An 18,179-nucleotide genomic window follows, 5' to 3' on the forward strand; every position below is an offset into this window, starting at 1 on the left:
CTTTTATGGAGAAAACCTAATAGAAATAGAACCCACAACGATTTAGCAAAAAAAAAAAAAAATTTTTTTTACGAAGATTGAAAATGACTTTTATGTGTTTTAACACTCGTGGAACTTGCAAAGTTTGTTCAGTTGATCCCAGCTATTATTATTAAGCTTTATTACAACACACAGGCATGGAAATAATGGTTGAGCAAACTCAGGCACACTGAAGTATAATTTAAAAATTAAATTTCTTTTTAAATCCCATCATAAAAACAACGGCTGAAAACAATTTTACAAAAGCTATTAAGGCGTATTAATTCATGAGAATTTAATTAACAGTCAGTTGTCAAGCATGGTTTTATTACATAATCTCAGCAGAGCTTCTCAACATAACAAAGCTCACAAAATAACCAAAGACTGCCAAAGTATAAGTAATTAAGTCAATAAATAAATAAATAAATAAAAACTAAACACAGCACCAAATACAAACTGCACAGATGGTATTATATCAAAATGCATTTAGTTTTCTGGAATAAAAAAACAAAGAATTGCACATGAAATGGCTTTATAAATGAATAAATATATAAATAGTTCTATTCAGCAAGGACATGGTTTTAGAGGGGAGTATGGAAAGAATCTGATTGGTAGAAACAAAAATGGGTGGACCATGTCCTGATTCGTTGTTTCTGGTGTGTCACCAGGAGCAGAGCTCTTGCTGCCCATTCATGTCTGTGTAGCTGTTACAAGACTTGATCTTTTTGTTAATCAAAGTCAGTTCTGATCAGTAGGTGAATCTTTGTCACAGTTCGTCCTTAAACCCAGTCAGCACCAGACCATGACTCGCCTCACTCTTCAGGAACTTTAGGAAGTCTTTGAGCTCTCGAGTGCCCTGAAATCAAGATGTCCCACAACCATTAGACATCATGTGTCTCAAAGATTGATGAACTCAAGCTGAAACTATTAAAACTTGGTACCTGGTATCGAATGGGCTCATCCTTTTTACCCACTGGAGCAAAATAGATGGTTGGAAACCTGGAGAGAAGAATAAAATCATAGGAAATAAAGACTCATGAATTTTCTTCTTTAAAAGTGCTCATCAACATCGTCATCCTCACCCTTGGACATCGTATCCCAGTGGGATGTCATTATAGACGGCGTTCATCTTGGCAATGACAATGTTTGGGTCAGAATGCAACTGAGAACACATAAAGAGCATTTTCAGATTACTATCAGAGCAACACGACCTAATTCTAGAGTTTAGTGCACTGAAACTTAATCAAAAATACAATAAAGCTGTGTACCGTGTCAGCCAGCTCTCTGTAGACCGGCTCCAGCTTCTTGCAGTGTGGACATAGCGGGGAAAAAAACTGAATCAGAACATCTTTAGCAGGATCGTTCACGATTTCATCAAATGATTCTGCGACAACCACCTGCGGTGTTGAAGACAAAAGGAGGTCAGCACAAATTTTTTACAATCAGTATTTACAATCAGTCACGCTCACAAGCAGCTCAGCTCACCTTAACAGGAGCCGTGTTTTTCTCAGGTAAAGGTTCTGATTTTATGTAACGTTTGAGACGACCGGCAAAATAATCTTCAAGGAACCTCCCCAGTGACTGACCATCCCTCCTGAAACACACCAGTCAACTTTTAGTATCCTGAAGACTGACCAGCTGTCATTCATGCAATGTGAGCAGCATTTTCAAGACAGGGTATCTGCAGGTTTAAGGGAGCCAAATTTAAGACTTTTTAAGACCTTTTTAAGGCCACTTTGACCAAATTTAAGCTTGTCGTCGTCTTCCTCCACTTATCCGGGTCCGGGTCACGGGGGCAGCATCCCAACTAGGGAGCACCAGACCATCCTCTCCCCGGCCACCTCCACCAGCTCCTCCGGCAGGATCCCAAGGCGTTCCCGGACCAGATTGGAGATGTAACCTCTCCAACGTGTCCTGGGTCAACTCGGGGGCCTCCTGCCGGCAGGACAAGCCTGAAACACCTCCCCAGGGAGGCGTCCAGGAGGCATCCTGACCAGATGCCCAAACCACCTCAACTGGCTCCTTTCGATCCAGATCCAAATTGAAGCTATTTTTTAAATTAATTTTAAGCTATAATTTCTAGCTATTGCCTGGAACCGGTGCTAACCACGTCGCAAACATGGGATTAGCCATCCAGTTACCATTAAACTTGCACTTCTCCATGGCGCAAGCTCCCACTAGCTTAACCAGCTAACGTGCTCATCTAAAAATAGTCCCCTTTCACAACCAACTGAATGTGTACGGTTCCGCTTACGCCAGTATCGTACACAAAAAATGCTGAAATTCACGAAAATGTCATAGAAATAAAATAATCTAGTTTATTGGGTCTTTGGTAATTTAAGACCTTTGGAAACTGTATTTAAGGATTATTTGTCATTTTTAAAGATTTTCAAGGCCTTTGGAAAAGTAAATTTAAGGACCCGCGGATACCCTGCAAGAGAAAATTAATGAATAAAAGCATTTCAATGGACGTTTAGCCCCGTTTGACCCTAAAACCTACGTGAATTCTTCCCTCATGACATATTTGTGTCCCAGTTTGGTCCGGATTGTGACAAACGGGAGCTCTCCTCCATCTGATGTTCCCAGACCATATTCGTCCTCCAGCTCAGCTTGGAAGTCCTTTTTATTGGCTACTGAGAACATTAAACCACGCCCAGTGTATTTAGATGCCACCTTCATCACCCTGGTGACAGGACATACAGCAAAGAGATCTAAACACACATTTCCTGTCCACACACTCAACCACCTGCCACCTGTATGTTTGTATGCTACCTGTTCCTCCAGTAGTTGGACCCTCTAACGTTGTGATGATAATCCAAGTCATAATACGCCGTCAAGAGGTCACGAACTCTCAGACGATCTCGGGTCTCCAGCGTCATGTGAGGACACATTCCATATCTGTACACACAGATGGAGTGAAACTGTGAGACATTGGCTTCTTTACTGTCCTTCATATGCATTCAATGAAATAAAAAAAAGAGTCTCACATGTGATCTCTGATGAAGCGTCTCAGGGAGCTAATAGTCAGGTAATCTTTGAAGACAACGACACTGCCCTCAAAAGTGTTGGACAGTCTAGGAGGTCTGAACAGCAACACACTCCTGTGAAAGCGTAGATAACTCACAGTAACATGTTAAACACCTTTTGTAGTCTTGTGGCGTATCTTTGTGCACTCACTCAGCGTTAGCATGCTCCTCAGCAATTTGCAGATCAGTGATGTGAGCAAATCTGAACTGTCCTCTCAACAGACCAGCAGCTTTCAGGAACTCAGCTAGATGGGAGCTGTCACTATCTGAGAAAACACCTGAGACACACACACACACAACATCAATTCAATAACACGCGTGATTAAAAAAAATGTATAAAGTCTTCATTGTTTATGAACAAAGCTAAGCGACAAAGTCCCACGCTGTACATCAGTCATACCAACAATGCTTGCGTCGTAGTTTTTGACAAAGGTCTGGAGGTCTTCTTTAGACTTTAAATGAACCGAGTCTGGACCAGTTTGTTTCATCATGTAGTTATAGATTCCATCTGAATTCACAAAGATATTTACATATTCATTATTATTGACTTCATGACATTTTAACCAATTTTTTTTCTATTATTTATTTTTTACTTGCAGTTCGAGGTCCATCGTAGGGTGCAGAGTCCTTTCCGTACCTGAAGATCTTCAGAGTGGGATACCCCGTGACCCCAAATCGACCACAGGTTACGGTGTGTGCTGTACAGTCCACCTGGCAGACAGGTGAGACACACTGGTCAGGTGTGATGTTTGTTTACAATGATAATTGGGGATGCACAATATATTGGTATCAGCCGATGTTAGTCATCTTTTAACAAATCGGTATCGGTCCGAAAAGTAAAAGTGGGCCGATATTGACAACCAATGATTTTTCAATCTTGTTTCTATTTGTGTATCTGGGGGGGGGGGGGGGGGGGGGAACGACATTCAGTCCTGTGACAGTGATGACAATCATGATAATCATCTCAGAAGCATAAATGTGTGTCGTGTGTATATAATAATAAATTGCAAATTCCACTTTATAGAAATAAAGCAAAACATTAAAAATTTCTGCTAGCATAATTTTCTGTCTATACATAATTTGCTGATTCCAGAAGCATAAATGTCGGCGCGTATATACATATCGGTATCTGCAACAATTGGTATTGGCCCAAAAAAATTTGTATCAGTGCATCCCTACTGTGCATGCATACTCATGTTATTACCTTTGCGAACTGAACAGTCCCCTTCAGTTGCCTAGCTGCTTTCTGAAACTCTGGAGCTAATTTCTTGCAGTGACCACACCTGAAAGGATAAAATAAAAAAGAAAGACAGGAAATTAAGAATGAAAGTAGTAAAATAAAATAAAAACATAAAAGAGACAAAAGAGGAAAAACACCTTAACCCAACAAAAACAGCTAACATAAATCACTATGCTAGGTTACCATGGCGCGTAGAACTTCACCAGCATGGTCTCGTGCTCCGTTGCCAGGTAGTCGAAGTCTGCGTCCCCGAGCTCGAGCACGTCCCGGCGTGAAAACACGGTGACCGGATAAAAAGACAGCAACGCCAGCGAGACGGCTGGAAGCAGACAGATGACGGACATCACGGTGTAGACAAAATAGACCCGGACTAACACGGAAAAAATAAAAGCACATCAAAAAGATGCGACCATCATCCCGGAGCCAGAAGAACGGTGGCCAATCAAAACGAAGAAACACTAACTGATTGATTTCCGGGTGTAGCTTTCAAAATAAAAAGCATATGCTGATTTTGAATGAATAAATTAAAGTCAAAAGTTAAATTTGGGAACATTTATTTAAAACTTATTATTAAACCTTTTGTTTTCTTAAAATTTTTACTTAAACCTTTCCATTAAAGGGAGGGTGTAACATGATGCTTTTAGTTTGAAGAATATAATCGGTTTTTGATCGTATCTCCTGTAACTTGACCATAACACCTAGCCGTCAGATGAAAGGCGGGACTTGTTGAAAAATACCGGAACGCTGGACGCCCATTGGTCCAACAACACATGTGATGTAACCATTCCTGTGGTCAAATCACCTGCCAGTTTATAAATAATTCTTAGGCCTTTCTTTTTTCTGAATGAAAATATCTAGAATTTCTTTTTTCTGCTTGACAAATATTGAGGTAAACACAAAATGTATTTTTGTTATTAAAACAGCATGAATATTTCAGCTGCTTGTCAAAAGCTTTTATTATATATTACAAATGGATGATAACAAGAAGACAAAGACAAATGCATTAATTGGGAAATGTAAAAATAAAATCTCTTTATTAAATATGACTTGGAGTCATTCATATTCAATGTGAATAAACAAACATTTCCTAACCATCGCAGAATGCAGGCGCATCCTTCCAAAACATGGAAACGAGGTTAACAAACACCACAATCAGACAAACTACGCTCCCCACTCTCCTTCATAACTTCTTGAAAAAAATGACGCAAGTGAATCAAAACTGCAGAAGATTATCGACAGTCTGCCCAGAACAATTTCAGATTTTAATAAAACCAAATCTGTTCAAACTAAAGAGGAAGCTACTTTTTAAATTCATGTAATAATAAAAATAATCCACAAAAGTTGGTTCAGAGTTAAACATGGTATAGTGATTTTTACTGCTTGGCAAGCAGGATGTAAAATATAAAAACAACAAACATCTGCACCAGACTTCAACAGACCAGGTTAGGTTTTAGTCTCACCTGTTTTGAGTGCATCACACCTGAACTCAGAGACAAACTGAATTACTCATGAGGCATTAACAGTGAAGATATCAGGCCTAAAGCTGGGAAGGAACACTCTTGTTCAGCCATCAAATCTAGATGGAGATAAAGAAATATGGCTTTTTTTATAATAACAGGATATTGGTTATTACTACTACACGTGTGGCTGACTCACTTAGGCAACAAATACTATCTGAATGTGTTCTCAGTGGAATTCAAACAGACTTCATCTAGAAGTCTTTTCCACGTAGTCTGGATCGTTACATGACCAGTTCATTCAGCAGGTCAGAGTTTATTTGTCATTCTGGTGACATTTAAGAGATAATCAGGAACTGAAACAGCCCTAGCCTGTGGTGCAAGCCTGAAGTAATCCTCGCTCAGAAGCCCGCTTTGTGATCAATAAGGCCTTTCTTTAGGTTTCTGGTTCAGTCAGGAGCTACGCTGTGTCTGCTCAGCGGCTGGCCCTCCGGCGAACAGGAAGTGGACTTTTGAGATGCAGAGAGGAAAAGCTTCATGAGCTCCTGGAAACGAAGACATACCTGGAAGAAAGTGTTATTTATATGTAAAAGAAAATTGATACACTGAACACTGAAGCTCCGCCTACTCTCACCTGTTGCACAGTTTTATTTCCCAGCTGGGAAGACACTTGTCTGAATGTTTCTCTGTTGGCTCCTCTCTGCTGGCAGGATGTAAGGATGATGCGGTCAGCCTCACTGAAACAGAGAAGACCCGAACGTCCTCGAGTGTGTTTCTCAGATTTATGCTAAACAGGGAATGTTAAAAACAAACAGAACTTCTTCCCAATGTGCAGGAAAAAACCCAAAAGGAACAAAATCTTTATTACTTTAATCTAAATCCTCTCTTAGTGTGTTTAACAAAAAGATCAGCAGTTTTTCTTTTAAATTCCCAATAAAATATAATTAAATTAAATGTTACCAAGCATTTCCCGCTTCTATAATGTGTATCTTAATTAAAATGTGTGTCTTTTCCTCTGACCGAGTCCAGACGATGACCTTCTCTCCATTAGACGTCACGGTGATGTTCTTAGCACAGACGGCTCGCTGCTCCCTCTCTTCCTCACTCTCACTTCCCAGTGGAGTATTGATGACCACCGTCGTCTTCTGGTCATGGGCATTCTGGGTTGCGGAGTTCATTTTAGTGGTTTTGGACGAACCGGTGTGGAGCTGCTGGAAGAAACCCTGGACCTCCTCCTGCAGGTCTGGATGGTGTCTGAGTAGAGAGGAGACCTGAGAGGAGAAATCAGTGAAAAGCTTAATGGCTGCTTCTTCTGGACTGAAGTTTGAGACGAAAACAAATCAGAGTGTGGAATAGTTAATATCACAACTGCACACGTTTTACAGTCAAACTAATTTGAATTTAATTCTAGACAAGCTGCTTCCTGTGGATGGTCTACCTTGTCTATGTCCTCTGATGAGGGGGTGGAGCCTCCCTGCAGCAGAGAAACCACCTGTTGGTAGATTGAGGAGGTTTCTCCCAGACTCCACCCCAGTCGCCGTAGAAACCGCCTGCTGTGTTCAAACAGCTGCTGCTCCAACAGCTAGACAAAGAAGGAAATGTTTAAATTCGTAAACAGAGTCAAAATTGTGTAAAGCCGCAGCGTTTCCACCCACCAGTCCACATCTACGAGCCTGTTTGTGGTTCAGGAAGGCAGCAAAGTCTTTGAGTAGCTGAGGCCAGGACTGCAGGACACAACTTAGTCTGTTATACAAGACCTCAACGGTCCCCAGGGCCACTGAAGGTCCCACAGCTGAAAGTTCATCCAACACCTGCAACAGCTGCTCAGAAAGGCCTGGGTGGTACTGCACCACTTCACAAACCTGAACAGAAAAACTGTTGACATGTAGGGGCACTCCAAGATCACAATCCATTTTATTCTTTTAAACGCAAATGAAAACTGAAGTTAAATTAACACTAAACGTTTTTAAGACTTGAAGCTATTGGTTTCAAACGTTATTGATCCCGAAACTTGATCATCTTCACACTGGCCAACACTCTGTAGCTCTCTGCTGACCAGAAACTGCACTTAAAGATCACGATTTCTCACATTTTAATACATTTTGAAGAGGGCTATATTAGAAATGAATCTCTTGTAAGATGTCCTCTGGGGAGGGGGGGGGGGGGAGCTCTGATGCTCCTGTTAGAGGACATAGAAGTCAGCTGGAGGAGAAAGTGGCAGCAGACCGCAGGTTTTGGAGGCTTATTTCCTGACATTCAAACATCTTGCCTCATGACTGACTAACAGCAACGACAGTCACTGACTCTGCAACGTTAATGTATTAATTCCACCAACAACACAAGCCTGAAAGAGTTCTGCGGTGTTGTAGAGTCGCTAATGCTAATGTTAGCTTCTACTATTCGAGACGTGCTCTGCTTAGGGCAGCAGTAGCTCAACAGGTTGAGCGGGTTGTCCAGAAATCGGAAGGTTGCTGGTTCAATCCCGGCTCCGGACAGAGAACTCTGCTGTTGTGTCCTTGGGCAAGACACTTAACCCACCTTGCCTGCGGGTGGTGATCGGACGGACCGGTGGCGCCTGTGCTGGGCAGCCTCGCCTCTGTCAGTGCGCCCCAGGGCAGCTGTGGCTACATCGTAGTTCATCCCACCAGTGTGTGTGTGAATGTGTGTGTGAATGTGTGTGTGTGAATGGATGAATGATACACTGTAGTGTAAAGCGCTTTGGAGTCCTTACTCTGAGAGGCGCTATACAAGTGCGGGTCATTTAACAGCAACGACAGTCACTGACTCTGCAACGTTAATGTATTAATTCCACAAACAACACAAGCCTGAAAGAGTTCTGCGGTGTTGTAGAGTTGCTAATGCTAATGGTTAGCTTCTACTATTTGAGACGTGCTCTTCTGGACGATAAATCAGGAACAGCCTTCCCCGTCACGAGCCAAGATGGGTGAGTTCATAAATGCTAAATGATGACAGTGTGACGTAGATCTGTCAGGCGTTACTGAACTGAACAGTTTTCTGTCTATTCTCTATCAGGAGCTAATGCAGGAAATAGGTGCAGGACACTATATTCCCTTTGGAAGCAAAGAGCTAAAAGCATCAGCACCATCAGAGTGGACTACACTCATTTGAGGGAGTTGATGAAGCCTATGACATCACAGACTGATGGTGACATGGCTTTGTTGCTACTGGACAACAGTGTGGATCTTTTTACTTTGTGGTTATTTTAGTGTAAATAGACTCGTGTTATTGTTAGCTTGTTTTAGCGCTAGCTACAGCAGCTGTGGCAGGGTTGTTCATGACTGTTGTTATTCTGCTTTCAACAGGCAGGAGCGAGAAGCAGGGAACCTGTTGGGTGTTAAAACAAACAGAACAAGATTTAGTGAACTTACTCGCTGGAGATAATCTTGAGCAAACACCATATCCTCAGACTCCCTCTGATAGTCTTCGTCATCATCACCATCGCTATCATCGTCGTCCGTTTCTTCTGAAGACTGTTCTTCCTAAAATACAAATTATAAAGTTCTGGAGTTGGTTAAACATCAAATTTTTTAATAACTTGATAATATTTTGTGTTTTAAGGTGTGATCGGCTGCATTTAAAAAAAAAATTGAAATAAAATAATTCGACCTTCTGCTGGCTGACAGACGATCTGGATCCATCTGAAAACTTGTCTCCTTCATCATCTTCTGCTACTTTATATGGGATCAAAGTCACTTCCTGTTCACTTCCTGATTCCGCCTCCTTTGGATCATCCAGGTCGTCATCCTGAGCGACACTTCCTGAAGCACTGGGCGAAGATTCAGACAGGGCCAGGAGTACCTCACCCTCCTCCTCCTCCACCTCTTCTTCACTCACCCTGATGACATCATCACTCATCTCCTGTATGGAGGCAGGACCTTCAGGAGGAGAAAGAGCAGCAACTCCATCATCACTCCTCCTCTTTTCCTCTTCGTTTGGGTAACGTTTCCTTGCAGCAGCCGCCCTCTTGTTCTTCCTCAATCCAGCAAGCGTTTGAGAGTGATGTCTGATTTGCTCCATGGTTACCATGGAGACTGTGGAGGCAGTTCTCATGCCAGCAGCTTTGGACAGAAGGAGGCGCTGCAAGGGGGCTTGAGGTGAACTTGGTGGGGAGGAGTTGGGAGGAGCTTCAGAGAACTGAGAGGAGTCATGAGGAGGAGAAGGGAGGTGCTGCTGGATCAGGACAAAGCCCAAGCGCTTAAAGTCTAGGTTCTTGGGGAGATGAGGTGGGTATTTGGTCTCAGGTGGGAAGGTGTAGGTGGCAGGAGCAGAGCGCACAAAGGCCAAATGACTGTGGCGGGCCTTGGTCCTCCTGCAGGAGGGCGGGACCTCCGGGTTGGGGCCAGCAGGACTGTTGAAGTGTCTGATGGTGGGATAAATGACAGGGAGGCTCCGCTGGAATGAAATAAACATCACGTTTAGTCCAGTTAACCCTAAATATCGATCCAAAACAGTTCCAGGAACTTCTGCACATGACTGCTTGTGCTCCAGAGTATTTTCATTTTGGTGCCTTAACCAAGCAGGTAAACAGTTTATGTACCACGAGCCAGAGAGGCAGGATGTCCTCTTCTCTCTCCACAGGTGGGCGTCGCGTCACAGGATCAACATGGCGGCAGGCTACTGGCATCGGCCGCACAACCTGCTGATACCTGAAGGTCTGTAGAGGATCAAGAGTCAGTCACTCTGAGCTGAGCCACCCGGCATGTTAACGGAGGGTCTGCAATACCTTGACGATGTTGTCAGGAGTACCCGGTCTGCAACACTGCAGGATTCTTCGTCTGACCTGCACCACAGTTTTCCTCAGCAGGAACTGAGATACGAGCTTTGGTGAGTCACACGCCCCTTCCATGTTCCTTAGGCCAAGCACCAGCAGACTGATGAAACGGTGAGAGGAGATATTTGCCCAGAGTTGTTATCAGATGAATCCACTATACCTGTAAGTCTCTCCCCGGGTTTCCACAGCAGCCGTCAGCAGCACGTTACTGCAGCAGCATGTCATAGCTGCTGATAGGAACGGCTGTGGTCAACAGAACCTTTTCCACTGGAGCCGTCGGCAGCCGTCAGCAGAGCGAGTCGGCCGCGTCTCAGGAGCAGCATGTCGCGGCCTTTACGCGCCGGTTCTATTTCCTACGCGCGACGCCTCTGAAACGGGTCAAGTTCGACATTTTTGGGGAAGGAAAGACAGGAAATCGGACGCGGAAATGGAGAGAAGCTCCCGAGATTTTCAGAATAAAGAACGTACTGCCTTCCGGTCGCTTTACTTTAAAAAGGTTACTAACTGTGCGGCCCCGTGAGAAGTTATCACCTAGCTAGCGGTCTCCTTTGTTTTTCAGGTCCGTATTGACGATTATAAAACGGACAGAACATAAAACACAAACATTTTGGAGCCATGTTGTAGTTTTCTCCTGCTTGTTGTTGTGTTTACTGACGAAGTCACTCGTGTGACTTCGTGCTCTGTCGGTGACAGCTGCTCCCCTGCTGATTCGCGTCTCGTGGGAAGGGCCAAGCAGCAGCTTACTCGAGCAAGACGTGCTGCTGCAGTAACGTGCTGCTGACGGCTCCCGTGTAAACCCGGGGTCTGAGTGCATGCGTGTGTGTGCGTTACCAGTCCTCAGCTGACGTGAAAGCCGCCGTCCTGCGGGGGCAGTACATAGCAGGATCCAGGCTGGCAGAGGGCAGGAGCTCTGGGTGGAGGAACACCGGACGAGTGGCAAATAACCAGGCCAGCTCAGCTGGCATGACAGGGAAACAGCGCACTGACAGCACAAAGAGGAAAACACAAGCTTATTCACACTCTTTGTTAAATCTGACCCTCTGACAGTAGATCCATTAATCAAATGCTGAGATCAGTACCCAATAGGACAAACATAACAGCAAATCTCTGGATCATTCAGAATTCTTAAAAATAATCAGCTGATCGCCTAAATCTCCCATGATTCCAAGCTGCAGGCTACTCACTGTGCCCTCTTGCGTCAGGCTTGTGACGCTGTGGCTGATAATTGATGGGAGTCTGTCGCATCTCCTCCAGCAGCTCCAGCGCTTCCTGGAGGTTGGAGGCTCTGAAGGCGCTGCGGAAACCCGGACAACCTGCAGACCCAATGAGCTCGCCTCTCTGAGCCAACATGTCCAACTCAAACTGACAGACATTAAAAATATATCACTTAGACTTGTTTACATTGGAATAAACATGTGACTCAGTATTTTACCGACATATAGATCTAATTCCAGCTGTGTGAGTTACCAGGAACTGCCGGGTGGTTTCGGCTTCACCGTGCAGTTTGGGGACAGGTGAAGTCAGCAGGTGAATCTGAATCAGCAGTTGGACATGCTGAAAGCAGCAGAAATAGAGAGCTGTACATGCTTGGGGAATTTTTGCCTCTATTTTGTCTCACAGGAACGAAACTTAAGAGTTTGTACCTGCTGAAGCTGCTGCTGCAGCCGTTGCTTCTGCAGGGCATTGAGCTTCAGCATGTACGGTTCTGGACTTTGTATGTTGTAGAAAGCATTTGTCTGCCGTCTCCTCCTGATCAAATCCAGCTGCTGCCTCACCGTACGCAGCTCTGTGATTGGTCCGTCGTCTGCCTCCTCATCAGCTGGCCCTCTAAGGGTGAATAAAACTAATGTCAGTAAGACAGAAATATTTCTTTGGATGATTGTGTTTTTGTGTTACACACATGTCTCGGTCTTCAAGTGTGTGTGTCTGAACAGTAAGTGCTTCCTCCTGTGGCTCCTCCTCTTCCTCATGGCCTTCCTCATCCACTTCCTGACCAGCCAGGTCTTCTTTCAGCTGATGAAAAAAATACGATTAACCAAAATATGAGCAAACAACAAGCAAGGTTTGCCTCATGTGTTAGACCAACTGTTCACTATGCCACTTTGTTTGGTTTGTATTTTTGTAAACAGCATGAGCAAAAGGATCACTGCTGAATGAATGAATGAATGAATGAATGAATGAATGAAGAGTTTGTACCGTTTCAAATAGCTCCTCCATCAGCTCATTCACCTCTTTTTCTGCAGTGGAGACAAAGAACATGACACTGGTAACTTAGCTTAACAGGAAGTGGTGACTCATCGATAGGGGGCGCTAGAGTATCACTCTCCCTGACTTGAAGAGAAAAAAAAACTCCTTTTTTTTTAAACCATAATGTGTCAGTTTTCTTTCAAAGACCAAGTTCACTCAGTGGTCTCTACCTTAAATGAACGCCTTGTAAGTTGACCTCTGTGGGGAAAAAAAGCTCTGGCGCTCCTGTTTCAGGAACTAGAAGTAAGCCAGAGCAGAGGTGAGCAGAAGAGGGTAGAAGTCTTATTTCCTGATATTCGGATATCTTGCCTGTGATTGGCTAAAAGCAGCACTCGAGCTTGACATGTTCTGGAAAAATACCACATAAAAAGTAGATTCAAAGCCTCTGTACACTGGAAACGTACCCATCCACTAAAGAACTCCGGACCCCACGTGACTCTCAGTTAGTAGACGCCATATTGGCAGGTAAAAGAAGCTAAACAAACACGGATCTAACCATGAACGTAAACGGGATCGGCTTGGATTTTACTCCATCGGAGTTTACTTCACACTTTAAAACCGAAGAAATCGTTTTATATAGTCAGTAATTAAATAGACTAAACATCTCCGACCCTTACCGTGCCCCTGGGATACGTTTTAAAAACGCCAGAAGCTGTCGGAGCGGACTTCTTACCGGACCTTGCCGGGGAACCCCTTGGGATTTACCCGGAGGAGCTGGCTCAGGCGGCTGGGGAGAGGGAAGTCTGGGACTCTCGACGCTACTGCCCGACTCCGGATACGCGGATGAAAATGGATGGACAAATAACAGATTTACACGTAAGTAGTTTAAATAGAGTGCTGTGCTGTTTGAATGTATAAACTGAACGCCAAGAGAAATCACTAGTTTGATTTTTTTCCATGAATAAAATAAAAATGTCAGGCAGAAGTGTCTCAGGATCTGCCTGAGATCTGTCTCGGTGAGACAGATAATAGCAATCCAAAGTGCTTTTTATGTGTGATCTGACAATTGATCAACCATTGCTTAAAAATTAAATACAGCTTAGCCGGTTACTTGCTGTGATCATGACATGTAAACGGCAGCACGCAGAAATCCCGAGGCAACGTTTTACGTGATGTTTACTTGTTGCTATGAGTAATAAGACAGAAAAAGCCACGCCAAAATAAGTTTAGGAAGCCCACTAAGAATCGTAATAAAAGCATTTAAAATAAATACCATACACAGTTGAGGAAACGTTGGTTTAAGTACCTGATAGGAAGCGGTCGCTGCATAAGCGAAAACCTTTACTCTCGGGATCCCACAGTTTCATTTCAGCCTGGTCACTAGCTCGTTTTATTACAATGATCCAACGTTTGCGGCGCTCTGGATCTTGGGGAATCCTGTAGATGGCTCATTCCTTATGTCGTCCGTGTCTGTTCTGCATCCTGGTGCACTACAGGAATCTACCATATTTCCTGTCTGATTGAGTTTTCTGACAAAAACAAATAGTCCAGCTGCCGGCTTCTGCATGCCAATATGGCGCCGTTTCGATTTGAACTGTTGCATGCCGGGAGAAGTGACGTCAACTCCCGGAGCTCTATAACAGCGACCGATTGCTGCATACTACTCTTTGCAAACTTGCAACGCTTACGCGTCTGGTGGAAAGGCCCAGTAGGAGAGATGTGAGGACCTTTTGTGGGAAAACTGAAGGCATTGGTAATTGTACTCTCAGTAATGAGATGGTGTACTTCCCTGCTGATTGGACAGACACATTGATGTAAATAGCCCTCAAGTTCCCACAACGCACAATTGCATTTTGTTCTGGTTATCAGCAAATCCAGTGATAAAATGATCTCTTTATATTTACAAAGTACTGACTTGTGATGCGGACTGCCTTGTCGTCACGGTAATCCTCCAAGTCGGGTTCATCAGTGTCTGCAAGGAAGTTGTACTCTGGATCGTCTTCGTCATCACCCTCTTCTGTTAAAGACACAGACACAGAGGTGGTGATGTCACTGATCTCCATTATGATGAGACGCTTCTGAAGCAGACACTGAAACAAACGCTCACCTTCATTATCAACATCTGAAGTCATCAGGCCCCTCAACCAGTCAGTCCAGTCTTTGTCCTCTGGAGCAGAGCTGGAGTCGTACATGTCTGGAGTTATATCAGGAGCCTGGAGCTTCGCCTCCAGCTGACCCAGTGGGACATTCCGGAGAGGACGCTTGGACCGAGTCCGGCATGCCATCACACCAGATTCTTCCTCAGACTCAGACATGGGCTGAATGAAACACACACAACAGTACATTGAATCATGTTCCAGTAGGGGATTTTTTTTTTTAGATGTCCTGAATTTGTTTTTAATTTTTGTTTCTGTTGCAAGCAGCTGAAACCGTATTCGTCCCTGTAGCATTTGGCATCACCTGGTAGGGCTCCATACAATCTGCCAGCTCCTCTTCAACAGCATGTAGTCTCTCCAGGAAGATGCTGTCAGTTATCCCTTTAGGAGGCGGGGCTTTGGGGGGAGGGGGAGGTCCCATTAACCCCACCTTCAACCGTCTGGACCGAGCTCGAGAAGTCTGAAGAAGGAGGAGGTTTAACCACTGCTTTAAAATGCAACCAGGCTATTCTTCCATCTAGAATTTAAATAATTGAAGGTGTAATAATACCAAACCAGATCCACCTTTTTCTTGTAAACAAAGAGCAGCTGTTACCTGCCAGGGGCTGCAGCTGTCCTCCTCCACTCGATTCAATCGACTCCCTCTGGGAGACGAAGCTGTGCTCTCCATGTCACTCTCTTGGAACGTCTGCAATCAGTAATCAGTCGTTAATCATCAGTGTGAAAGTCACAGCCGACTAAAAACAAAGCCTCACATCTTCAGCCGTCTCATCCTCCTCCTCTTCATCAGGACGATATTCTTCATCAGAGGAGTCTTCGTCGTCCAGTGGGATGTCCACAAACTGAGGAGCCTGAAGAGAAACATTCAGTCATTTGATTTTTATTCTACTCAAAAATATATGAAATAGAAAAGTCTGTCAGTTTTACCTTGGTTGCGTCGTTGCATTTCTTGATGGGGGAGATGTTCCAGGTGGGAATCACCTGACAGGAAACACAAACATAAGGAACCCAGTTTTATGGGATTTCTGAATCCTATAAATCAAAAACTCACCACTCCCTTCTCAACCACTTCTTTTAACTTGGATCGAGTCATTTTAGGCTCCTAGAAAAAGTAAAAAAAAATATAGGTTTAATGTGTTAAAAATACTTTAACAAAAAAAATTTAACATTTGTGGCTTATAACTTGAATAAAAGTGTTAACTGGATGTCAAACTGACAAATGGAGGGACAGCTTCGGTCTCATTAATGGCGGCTTTCATCATGGCAACCACGTGCTCGTTAGTGATCACTTCCTGTGAAGCAAACAAAAGCTGTCAGATTTAAACATCTAGGTTTGTGTAAAGCTTTGCACATTTTTTATATAAATAACTTGAACTTTTTACACCCTAATAAATAACATTTAGCTCTATTTTATTTATAAAAAAACACAAAAAGCAAAGCAGATGTGACATTCTGGCAGTGAAAAGACAAACTACTAATCAGTAGCTCGTCTTATGTCTCCAGGTGGATGAACTCACATGAATGATGTTTTTCACATTCACAGCAGTGAGATTGTGTTGTTTGGACTTTGTCTCCAGGGACTGGTCCAGCTGTCTGTCGATCTCTACGTCCACTCTGGTCTCCTCCTCTTCTTCCGTTTCTGAGGTTCTGCTCTTCTCACTAACTTCCTCCTCATCCAGTGTCTGCTTTTTCTTTTTCAATGCTTTCCTCCTCACTGTCTTAACTTCCATCTGATTGTCTTCTGTAGTACAAATATTGCACTCATCAGTACAAAGACCGCTGGTTTAAAACAATATGACTGGAAAGGACACCCACAATGATCTGACCAAGCCAAAAAGAGAGAGTTTATTTGTTTTTACCCATGGTGATAATGAGGCTGGAGTCAGTTGTGTCTTCCTCCACCAGTAGGTGACCCTCCTCCTCCTCCACCTCCACCTCCACTCCTGCACTGGCTGCTGGCAGCAACGAAGCGTCATGAGGTGGCCAAACATTCTGGGTGGTGCTGGTGCTGCCAAGGATCTGATGTGGTTTGGATGGGCTCAACTTGAGGCGTTTGCGGACTGGGTTCATTGTGGAGAAACATGACCTCTGACCTCTGTAATGTTAACAAAATTAGGCAGAAGAAATGTCTGTAACATTAAAGTTGTTCAAAATGAAAGTTAATCTTTAAGTGCTTTAGTTAATAATGATGATCGGAGGTCCAGGCTAATCTGCTAACATGCTAAAACACTCAGCAAATCAAAAAACAAACATTAGATTGAGTTTTGGAGGGGAAAAGAAACACAAACTTACTTTATGGCATTTCCGCTATAGACTATAAAGCATATGGTTGACAGGTTAAAATGCAGTTTCACTCCAAGAGCTGCTGAAACAGCATGTATAACCAGACATGTTGGCTTCTGCTCCAATTAGAGACTGGAGGTAGACTTACCTTCGGTTTTCAAGAGTTCAGGCTGTTATCATATCCGAAATCACAGAAGTGTGTGTGTGTGTGTGTTTGTGTAGATAGCTAGGAAGCTAAAAACTCAGCAGCTAAAGTTAGTTCGAAGACCAGTTTCTACAGGGAGCAACCAGACCCGGTACGTGTCCGGTTCAGCCGTCTCTACCGACCCATTTGTTTTAGACTAAATTAATTCCTAACAATAACTCAGTTGCAACTCCCATGATATGACAACACGCTTACCGCCACAACTAGCAGGCACTTCTACCTCCAAAACTACATTTCCGGCGTCGCAGTGCTTGAGACGTCACTACGTCGCGCCGCACGTCATTGAAACAACTGTTATTTATAACGGGGCTTTTACTTTTTGGTAGTTGAACTAGTTGCCTTTTTCTAACTATAGCTACTATGAATTATATAAAATCAGCTGTTTATTTTTGCATGCGGCACTTTCCAGAGGGGTTTCAAATGGGAAATCAAAACAATTTTATACAGATTTTGTACAAACCGTTCATTGATCATAACCCACATGAAGGGCTGTAGTAGTTTTTTGTTCGGGAAAAAGAAACCAAGTCATTAAAATTCCGTTAGCCATGAACGGAAAGCAGGGATGCATTTCGTATACCCCTTTTTAATTGACACTAACCAAAATCATGGACCAGGAAAAGACTTTCCCCAATTATATACATGGAAAAATCTTTGTAATTTCACAATTTTGGCTCTAGAAAATGCCAATTTAGCTTCATATCTGGAATCATTACCCATATTCTGACAATAGGAACAGCTCAAATCTACAGTTTCCAAACGAAACATAACAGCCTACTACGAGTCAAATCTGGCCCTTTTCATGCATTATCGAGCAA

At 43.5% G+C, this 18,179-nt stretch overlaps 2 protein-coding genes across 6 annotated transcripts; both read right to left on the reverse strand.

The window, feature by feature from the left end:
* Positions 1-642: 642 nt before the first annotated feature.
* Positions 643-4,827, reverse strand: pdia8 (protein disulfide isomerase family A, member 8). Its single transcript, XM_015973437.3, has 13 exons — positions 4,468-4,827; positions 4,249-4,327; positions 3,638-3,755; positions 3,445-3,552; positions 3,196-3,322; positions 3,006-3,119; positions 2,791-2,916; positions 2,519-2,701; positions 1,504-1,612; positions 1,287-1,415; positions 1,101-1,180; positions 960-1,017; positions 643-874 (listed from the first exon to the last, which is right to left on the reverse strand). Exons 1-13 carry the CDS (start codon positions 4,626-4,628, stop codon positions 785-787), a joined length of 1,482 nt encoding a protein of 493 aa, XP_015828923.3. The 5' UTR covers positions 4,629-4,827; the 3' UTR covers positions 643-784.
* A 1,174-nt stretch (positions 4,828-6,001) lies between these two features.
* gon4la (gon-4 like a) lies at positions 6,002-17,628 on the reverse strand. Of its 5 annotated transcripts, XM_015973429.3 has the most exons (27): positions 17,308-17,430; positions 17,169-17,190; positions 16,736-16,971; positions 16,394-16,617; positions 16,094-16,168; positions 15,928-15,978; positions 15,804-15,857; positions 15,632-15,727; positions 15,472-15,564; positions 15,181-15,336; positions 14,828-15,038; positions 14,636-14,737; positions 12,730-12,770; positions 12,434-12,546; positions 12,177-12,360; positions 12,001-12,087; positions 11,718-11,895; positions 11,365-11,515; positions 10,486-10,633; positions 10,300-10,416; positions 9,369-10,154; positions 9,131-9,241; positions 7,397-7,603; positions 7,180-7,323; positions 6,762-7,012; positions 6,376-6,478; positions 6,002-6,304 (listed from the first exon to the last, which is right to left on the reverse strand). In XM_015973429.3, exons 3-27 carry the CDS (start codon positions 16,944-16,946, stop codon positions 6,191-6,193), a joined length of 4,008 nt encoding a protein of 1,335 aa, XP_015828915.3. In that variant the 5' UTR covers positions 16,947-16,971; positions 17,169-17,190; positions 17,308-17,430; the 3' UTR covers positions 6,002-6,190. The 5 variants fall into 5 exon arrangements, with proteins under 5 accessions (XP_015828915.3, XP_015828916.3, XP_015828914.3 ...); XM_015973430.3 differs by lacking the exons at positions 17,169-17,190; positions 17,308-17,430 and adding an exon at positions 17,560-17,628; XM_015973428.3 differs by lacking the exon at positions 17,169-17,190 and having other exon boundaries at positions 17,308-17,487.
* Positions 17,629-18,179: the final 551 nt, after the last annotated feature.

The sequence above is a fragment of the Nothobranchius furzeri genome, chromosome 19 (assembly GCF_043380555.1).
Source record: "Nothobranchius furzeri strain GRZ-AD chromosome 19, NfurGRZ-RIMD1, whole genome shotgun sequence".
Lineage (NCBI taxonomy): Eukaryota > Metazoa > Chordata > Actinopteri > Cyprinodontiformes > Nothobranchiidae > Nothobranchius > Nothobranchius furzeri.